The sequence below is a fragment of the Asparagus officinalis genome, chromosome 8, assembly GCF_001876935.1.
Source record: "Asparagus officinalis chromosome 8, Aspof.V1, whole genome shotgun sequence".
Lineage (NCBI taxonomy): Eukaryota > Viridiplantae > Streptophyta > Magnoliopsida > Asparagales > Asparagaceae > Asparagus > Asparagus officinalis.
Genome location: NC_033801.1, coordinates 40,374,618 through 40,384,361, shown reverse-complemented (window position 1 = coordinate 40,384,361; position 9,744 = coordinate 40,374,618). Strand labels below are relative to the sequence as shown.

The 9,744-nt window shown below is 47.3% G+C and overlaps 1 protein-coding gene across 1 annotated transcript; it reads left to right on the top strand.

Annotated features, from left to right (window-relative positions):
• LOC109822851 lies at window positions 107-1,147 on the top strand. Its single transcript, XM_020389112.1, has one exon. The coding sequence runs from the start codon at window positions 523-525 to the stop codon at window positions 1,048-1,050; it is 528 nt and encodes a 175-aa protein (XP_020244701.1). The 5' UTR covers window positions 107-522; the 3' UTR covers window positions 1,051-1,147.

Genomic DNA, 9,744 nt, shown 5'->3' with positions numbered 1-9,744 from the left:
AACAACAATGAACTAATTAACAACACGCATTTGAATTCTGCCCCTGCTTCCACTTTGCAAAAACTACTTCTTCCTCACAATTGTATGCTATTTATACAGTCATAATCCATTTATATCATAATAAATACTGTTATTTCTAATAAAGTATACTAATTATTATCAACATAGTCATAATTGTCCACTAAACAACATTAACGTCCACAATAGAAAAAAAATAATCTTATAGCATCCGTATCAGTTTGAGTAAGTAGGTAGCTATCCCCTCTTGCGACGTGCCTTGTGATCATTAATTGGGCACATTTCTGCAGCTGACTGCCTCTTCTCTTCCAACCTGTCTTCCGTAGTCCCCAGGTTGGCATCATCTCCCACAAATCAATGCTCATTTATCCTTTTCTCTTCCCTTTATAGACATCTCAATTCCAACCTCTTAGGCAAGCCATCTATCTCAGTAGCAAACTTGGTAGTTAGCTAACATCCGTAGCCAATGAACCCATAATGCTGACATAATCGAAGCTCTACGGAATGGGGATCTGCAGCTCCTGCGAGGCGACGTCGATCATCGAGACCCCAACGGCCAAGCTGGCGCTAACCGACGGCAGCCTACAAGAATACGACCGACCAGTGAAGGCCTCGCACGTGCTGCGACAGAAGGACGAGTTCGTGTGCGACTCGGACGAGATGGAGTTCGACGGGTTCATGTCAGCGATGGACTCCAACGAGTATTTACAAATGGGTCAGTTGTATTTCCTTTTACCGAGGTCAATGCTGAAGAGGCCTTTGCACGCTGAGGAGATGGCTGCGCTTGCGGTCAAGGCTAGCTCGGCGCTGATGAGGGCCAGGTCGTACCATTTTGGGAGTAGTTTAGCGGTGGCGCCGGTGGTGGACTTTCCGACGATCCAACCGAGAAATAATATAACGACGGAAGCGGAGCATACAACGGTGGCTGCGATGGCTAAGCGTCGGAGACGGCGGAGGTCTGGTAGTGGTGGGAGTGGGCGAAGTTTTGCCTCAAGTTTGGGTTCGATTATGGAGGAGATTGTGGAGGAGTAGGAGTACATCTAGCTAGAATTAATGCTAATATATAGACATTTTATTTATTTTTAAGGATAAATTGCAGATAATGTTATTAGATATTTATTACCGCTCTTTTAATTTGCTTATTAACATTGGGTACTCCTCAATTTAGACTCTGAGAGCGGTTGCAATTTATCACTGTGATTTTAGGTTATTTGACGCGCATGAAAATGCAAGGAACGATTTACTTGTATTTTCGAGTATATATATTCCACCTGTGGATGAACACAGAGGGTTCACTTTTTTAAAATCAAAACCTTGTTTTATTTATGGGGCAAGTGAGTTTTTCTTGAATGAAAGAAGTTAAATCGACAAAATGGTTTATTACCGGCAGACCACCATAGTATCACTGTTTTAAACTTACTATAACTGTAATTTCATTGTTGTAGATAAACCAGTGGTTAGATTTTTTGTCTCCTGTAATATATTACCCCTAGGTGAATATGTGATTGTGGGGGCCAACACCCACGTGATTACGCGTGAAACAATTCCGCGTGAGAATGCCAAGGCCCACCCGATTTTGATTGCATAAATAACAAAGCTCCTAGGGTTTTGTGCGGTAGCAGGAGGCTGTGATTTTTTCGGCTGTGCAAAGGAACTCTTGGGTGTGCGGCAGGAGAAAAAGAAAACTAGCAAAGCCGTCTGAATTTGTTTTTGGTTTTGTGCAATCCCTTCTTTAGGGTTTTGTGCATTCTTTTGTAAAGAGATATTGTGAGGGATTTGAGAGTTTGTTTGAGGGTTTAGGTTGTGAGTGATTGTAAACCCTAGTTGTATTCTCTCCCTCTATTAGTAGATCTCCCCCCTCCTTGCCCCGTGGACGTAGGCAATTTGTCGAACCACGTAAAAATTGGTTGTATCGCTTTTGTGTGATTTGTAATAGCTTTTTAGGATCCCTCGACAGGTCAGTCCTAGAACTGATGAGAGGAAGAGTCGATATCTCACTTTGTTAAGATATTCGCTTCAGATTCTTGTTTCCTTGGTGAGACGGGAATTCTTATTGTGATCTGACTTTCTTGTTGTGCTGCCGAAGTGTTGCCGAAATTTTCGCTGCGCTCAACAAGTGGTATCAGAGCCCAGATTTAAGATCTAGGGTTTTGGAGTTTGGTGGAGGAAGATTTTGTGTGAAGTTTGGTTCTTGGAGTTCTAGGCTTCGGTGGAGATAGCATTAGGAGTTGCCGTTGGAGATTTCGCTTTCCTCGTGTGGATAGGAGATCTATTTGGAATCCGATTTAGGGTTCAGTTGGGTGGTTCCTAATTTTTATCAAATTTGTTCTTTCTCTATAATTTGGAGTTAGTTTGCAATGGGAGAAGAAGGTGAAAGCAGCAAGTCAATGGCGAGTACAATACAAGTTGGTTTTCAGAATACTAAGATTAGTGTGGTGAAGTATGACGGTAAAATCAACTTTGGTTTGTGGATGAGCGACATACAGGATGCGCTCAATGCTCAGAACTTGGAACACCTAAATATGAAGAGGCGGTATGGGAAAAGATGAATAGGAACGCGTGTGGGGTGATCAGGTCCTGTTTGGAACAGGAACTAAAATATGATGTGATTGGGGTGACGTCTGTAATGAAGATGTGAGAAATTCTCAACAATAAACATCTCACAAAGAGTGTTGAGAACAGGTTGCACTTGCTGCGAAGACTCTTTAGATTTCAGATGTCCAGAGGCACCTTGCTAGCGGCTCATGTGAATAACTACACTAAGTTATTGTAGGACTTGGCGAATGTTGATGAGAAGATACCGGATGAGTATAAGACGATTATTTTGTTAGGCTCCTTACCGGATGAGGAGTATGATACATTCATGCTCACTTTGTTGAACGGAAGATCTTCTATCAACTATAGTGAAGTGACTAATGCATTGACCAATTATGATTTGAGGAGGAAGGACAATGAGACTTCCCATGCTAGTACTTCAGGCGAGGCCTTGTCGACGAGAGTTAGAAGCCTATATCCGAAAGGTGGTAATAGAGGAAGGTCAAAGTCAAGAAGCCATTACCAATTAGCAAAGAACCAATATGTATTCTGCAAGGAGCAGGAACATTAGAAGAGAGACTGCCCGAAGCTCAAGGAGAAAGAGAATGACAAGAAAAAGGGCCCAAAGACCAATGAGGTGAATATTGCGAAAGGCGATGATTCCAATGATTCGTGCTTTTCTCTACTGATTACTCCGGAGGTGAACCATATGGATACATCAGATTGGATGCTTGATTCCGACGCTACTTATCATGTGACCCCTAGGCGAGACTGGTTTGCATCTTTTGAGAAAGTCGACGGGGGTGTTGTTGTTAAGGGAAATGATCAATCCTGTGGCGTTTGTGGGATAGGTACTGTGCGGATTAGGATGCACGATGGAGTAGTCCGTGAGTTGAAGGAGGTGAGATTTGTTCCTCAACTGAAAAAAAAATCTTATCTCAGTTGGAGCTTTGGAGGCGAAGGGATTCAAGGTGACTTTCGAAAACGCTGTAGCGAAGGTTACTAAGGGATTATTGGTGGTGATGAAGGGAGTCTGTAATCGGAATTTATATTATCTGAAGGGAAGCACCGATATTGGCCAGGTTGCTTCGGCTATTTCAGAAGCGGATATGAGCATACTTTGACACTATAGGTTAGGGCACACAGGTAAAAAGTCACTGCAGACACTGTGCAAGCAGGGGCTATTGAAGGGAGCCAAGAGTGGGAAGATTGAGTTCTGTGATCACTGTGTTCTTGGCAAGAAAACGAAGGTGAAGTTCGGGACTGCCATTCATCAGACGAGGGGCATCCTGGACTACGTGCACACAGACGTTTGGGGTCCCACCAAGACTGCATCACTTGGTGGTCGATATTGGTTCGTCACGTTTGTTGATGACTATTCTAGGCGTTGTTGGGTGTACACTATGAAGTATAAGAATGAAGTCCTAGATTTGTTTGTGGAGTGGAAGAAAAGATTGGAACTGCAGACTGGGAGAAAAATCAAGACGTTACGATCCGACAATGGTGATGAATATACTTCAGACCTCTTTTAACAGCTATGTCGAGACGAGGGCATAGAGAGACACTTCACAGTTAGTCATATAGCACAGCAAAATGAGGTGGCAGAGAGGTTGAATCGGTCTTTACTAGAGAAGATCTGATGCTTATTATCGCAGAGTGGTTTGGAGAAGATCTTTTGGGCTGAGGCACTTATATATGCGAGCCACCTCATTAATAGGCTGTCTTCATCTGCGATTAAGGGGAAAACCCTTATGGATAAGTGGTCAGGAGAGCCAGCACACAATTATGACCAGCTCAAGGTATTCGGGTGCCCTGTATTTTATCATGTGAGAACAAATAAATTAGAACCTCGAGCCAGGAAGGCCATATTTATAGGATTCAAGTGTGGTGTCAAGGGATACAAGCTTTGAGATCTAGTTGATAAGAAGATTGTGTTGAGTAGGGACGTCATGTTTGATGAGGTTTCTATCTTGAAGCTTTCCATCTTTCATCAGGTGGAGAGAGACCCGACGGAGGAGATATCGCAGGTGGTAGAGATCAATGCAGCTTCACATTATCCAGATGGTACAGTATCCATACAGGTGCCGACTGAGGTGACGCCAGGTGAGCACGACGGTGACACGGAGGATACGAGTACTGATGTGCAGGATCAGAGACCGACGGCTTAGGTTCAGGATTCGATTGCGGTTCGGAGACAGAGGAGAAACATACAGATACCAGCACGGTATGCCGGCACAGTTGCGTATACACTTCCGGTGGAGAGTATCGATGAGTTGGTACCTACTATATTCAGAGAGGCCGAGCAGAGTTCGGAGGCTGATTCGTGGTAGGTGGCTATGCAGGAGGAGATGGAATCTCTTCATAAGAATAATACATGGGAGCTTGTTGAGCTTCCAAAGGGGCAGAAAGCAATTGGTTGCAAGTGGGTATACACGAAGAAGGAGGGCATTGATGGCACTCCATTGAGGTTCAAAGCTAGGTTAGTTGCAAAGGGCTATGCACAGGAGGAAGGTATTGACTATAATGAGGTTTTCTCTCCGGTGGTGAAGCACTCTTCGATTTGGATTTTGGTAGCTTTGGTGGCACAGTATGGTTTGGAATTAGATCAATTGGATGTGAAGACGACATTTCTTCATGATGATCTTGATGAAGAAATATATATGACTCAGCCATTGGGATTCCGAACTGTAGGGAAGGAAAAATTAGTTTACAAGTTGAAGAAATCGCTATACAGTTTGAAGCAGTCTCCTCGACAGTGGTATAGGCGATTCGATGGTTTTATGATTGGTCATTCGTACACTCGGAGCCAGTTTGATCCTTGCGTATATTTTCACAAGTTGAAAAGAGGTGCGTACATTTATTTGTTGTTCTATGTCGATGACATATTGGTTGCCTCTATTTCCAGGTCGGCTATAGATGAGTTGAAAGTTTAGCTTTCAAATGAGTTTGAGATAAAGGACTTGGGCGAGGCGAAGCGCATTTTAGGGATGGAGATCGGCAGAGACAAGAAGAAGGGCAGAATTTGTTTAACACATGTGGCTTATTTGAAGAAGGTTCTACAGCGATTCCATGTTAGCATGGATACGAAGCCAGTTGGTGTACCTTTGGGAGCCTATTTGAAGCTTTCAGCTGGTCTTTCACCAAAGGCAGTTGAAGATCGAGAGTTAATATCGAAGACTCCATATGCGAGCGCGGTTGGGAGCTTAATGTACGCGATGGTATGTACGAGACCGGATTTGTCACAGGCGGTGAGCATGGTATCGAGATACATGCATGATCCAGGACTGGGTCATTAGGATGCCGTGAGATGGATTTTAAGGTACATTCGAGGTACACACAATGTTTGTTTAGTTTATGAGCGGGACACTACAGGTGGGCAGCTATGCATTGGTTATGTTGATTCGGATTATGCCGGGAATTTGGATAAACGTCGGTCTACTACGGGGTATGTGTTTACTTTGACCCATGCGCCGGTGTGTTGGAGGAGCACCTTACAGTTAACGGTGGCTTTGTCTACAATGGAGGCAGAGTATATGGCAGTTACGGAGGCTGTGAAGGAGGCTATTTGGCTTCGAGGCCTTTTGGAGGAACTTGGTATATCGCAACGGTCCGTCACTATTCATTGTGATAGCATGAGTGCTATCTATTTGGCGAAGAATCAGGTTTTTCATGCGAGAATGAAGCACATTGACGTTCGTTATCACTTCGTTCGAGATCGAAGCCTTTGGCTAGGTTCGGATGGCTCCATCTCGTCGAGATAGGCGATTTTCATATATAATTCGTCCAATTCCGACTTACGGTTTGAAAGTTACGGCCTATTCTTCAATCCATGCTCAGGAGCTCGCCTGCAACTCAAATTCGCCTGCAGTCCCAAATCCGCCTGCAGACCCAAGTCTGCCTGCGCACCTGAGCTCGCCTGCAAACCCAGTTCGCCTGCTAGCTCGCCTGCAGACCCAAGTCCGCCTGCAGTCCCAAACTCACCTGCAGCCCCAGTCCGCCTGCAAGCTCGCCTGCAGACCCAAGCTGCAGACTCACCAGCTCACTGTCAACTGCCCACTTGAAGTATGGGAACAGTTACATCAATGGTCAAATCCCACAAATCAAGGGAGAGGGCACAATACTCCAGGCCCGTCAGATGGCCGTCCACAGTACGAATGAGCGGACAGGCGCCGAAACAGCCTGCACCCTCATAAATGCGGCTCACCTCAGTTGTCCAGGTGAAGGGACGAGAGCCGCCAACGCTCGGTGGTTGGTCAGATCCACGCAAGCATCTGACAGCCGTTGTCACGCATACGAGGAGGGGCTTTCCCACTCCTATGTAGCGTGATGCAGAGCACAGCTCTTCGAATGACCATTGACGGTACGAATGAACAGCAGGACGTCTCCGAACAACGTGTGGTCACATCCCATAATTCAAGGAGCAGTCAAGCTATCTCCCTCACCTCTATTAGTGGTCAAATCCCATGAATCAAGGGATAGCCCATGCCATCCCTTGCCTGTTAAAACCCATCTTCAGCAGCATGAAGAAGGGGGATTGGCCGTTGCATATTCTGCTGGCTAATCTCCCAAAGGTTGAACCTGGACCTTTGCCAAAGGCTCCCTCATTTGAGAACCGAAGCTCCGGCAGCAACTTCGATCGGATCGTCCAAGGGAAGCAGACTCGGCACGAGCACCGAGCGAGGCATCCTATCGCCACCTAAAGTCCCCACACAAAACAAAGAGGGCCTTCCCTCTGCTTCTGTTGTAAACATTTGATTTGTTAGTTTGTAATAAGCTTTCTTATAAATACAAACGAAACTCCTTTCTTCGGAAGAATCAAATTTTCACCCTACAGAAGATGGCGACCACAGTGGGAGAATCCGTTCATTCAGATGAATTGGTGGTGGCGCAGTCTGACGAAGTTGCTGCAGGGACTACTGTTGAGTCCCTTGTGATCAAATTCGAAGGGTACTTACAATCGTCCTCTTCTCGCAGCAATACATCTCGCGATGGTTGCAGAGTCGTGCGGGTGGCCCAGCCCCAAGAGGCTGAGGCAACCAAGCCTGAGGGATCTACCCAAGCCGAGGCAGGGGGTTCTTTTCCCCCCGAACCAGTTGAGGCCGAGCCGAGATTCGAGAATGCAGGTCTAGGGGCTGCTGAATGGGTCGATGAACGATCCTCGCAGACCCCTGTGCAAGAGGAATCAACCATTTGTGTCGACGCAGAATACGCCTCCGTCGTCGACATGAACGCTCCTCGTTCAAAAAGATCCAAACAGCGGCGACGAAAAGCTCTCGCTCGTCTCGAGGCGCAATCCCTCATCCCCCACGACAGCCTGAATTATTATTCAAGCTTGGGGGAATCAACCTTTTGTGCCAGGTTCCCATTTTTGGCGAACCGCTCAAATCAGGCGAGCCTAGCAGTTTAGGCGAGCCCATCTCTTTGAGCCAGATTCCCGATTTTGGCAAACCGCTCAAATCGGGCAAGCCTAGCAGTTTAGGCGAGCCCATTCGGCGAACCGCTCAAATCAGGCGAGCTTAACAGTTGAGGCGAGCTCATCTCTTTGAGCCAGGTTCCCAGTTTCGGCGAACCGCTCAAATCAGGCGAGCTTAACAGTTGAGGCGAGCTCATCTCTTTGAGCCAGGTTCCCAGTTTCGGCGAACCGCTCAAATCAGGCGAGCTTAACAGTTGAGGCGAGCTCATCTCTTTGAGCCAGGTTCCCAGTTTCGGCGAACCGCTCAAATCAGGCGAGCTTAACAGTTGAGGCGAGCTCATCTCTTTGAGCCAGGTTCCCAGTTTCGGCGAACCGCTCAAATCAGGCGAGCTTAACAGTTGAGGCGAGCTCATCTCTTTGAGCCAGGTTCCCAGTTTCGGCGAACCGCTCAAATCAGGCGAGCTTAACAGTTGAGGCGAGCTCATCTCTTTGAGCCAGGTTCCCAGTTTCGGCGAACCGCTCAAATCAGGCGAGCTTAACAGTTGAGGCGAGCTCATCTCTTTGAGCCAGGTTCCCAGTTTCGGCGAACCGCTCAAATCAGGCGAGCTTAACAGTTGAGGCGAGCTCATCTCTTTGAGCCAGGTTCCCAGTTTCGGCGAACCGCTCAAATCAGGCGAGCTTAACAGTTGAGGCGAGCTCATCTCTTTGAGCCAGGTTCCCAGTTTCGGCGAACCGCTCAAATCAGGCGAGCTTAACAGTTGAGGCGAGCTCATCTCTTTGAGCCAGGTTCCCAGTTTCGGCGAACCGCTCAAATCAGGCGAGCTTAACAGTTGAGGCGAGCTCATCTCTTTGAGCCAGGTTCCCAGTTTCGGCGAACCGCTCAAATCAGGCGAGCTTAACAGTTGAGGCGAGCTCATCTCTTTGAGCCAGGTTCCCAGTTTCGGCGAACCGCTCAAATCAGGCGAGCTTAACAGTTGAGGCGAGCTCATCTCTTTGAGCCAGGTTCCCAGTTTCGGCGAACCGCTCAAATCAGGCGAGCTTAACAGTTGAGGCGAGCTCATCTCTTTGAGCCAGGTTCCCAGTTTCGGCGAACCGCTCAAATCAGGCGAGCTTAACAGTTGAGGCGAGCTCATCTCTTTGAGCCAGGTTCCCAGTTTCGGCGAACCGCTCAAATCAGGCGAGCTTAACAGTTGAGGCGAGCTCATCTCTTTGAGCCAGGTTCCCAGTTTCGGCGAACCGCTCAAATCAGGCGAGCTTAACAGTTGAGGCGAGCTCATCTCTTTGAGCCAGGTTCCCAGTTTCGGCGAACCGCTCAAATCAGGCGAGCTTAACAGTTGAGGCGAGCTCATCTCTTTGAGCCAGGTTCCCAGTTTCGGCGAACCGCTCAAATCAGGCGAGCTTAACAGTTGAGGCGAGCTCATCTCTTTGAGCCAGGTTCCCAGTTTCGGCGAACCGCTCAAATCAGGCGAGCTTAACAGTTGAGGCGAGCTCATCTCTTTGAGCCAGGTTCCCAGTTTCGGCGAACCGCTCAAATCAGGCGAGCTTAACAGTTGAGGCGAGCTCATCTCTTTGAGCCAGGTTCCCAGTTTCGGCGAACCGCTCAAATCAGGCGAGCTTAACAGTTGAGGCGAGCTCATCTCTTTGAGCCAGGTTCCCAGTTTCGGCGAACCGCTCAAATCAGGCGAGCTTAACAGTTGAGGCGAGCTCATCTCTTTGAGCCAGGTTCCCAGTTTCGGCGAACCGCTCAAATCAGGCGAGCTTAACAGTTGAGGCGAGCT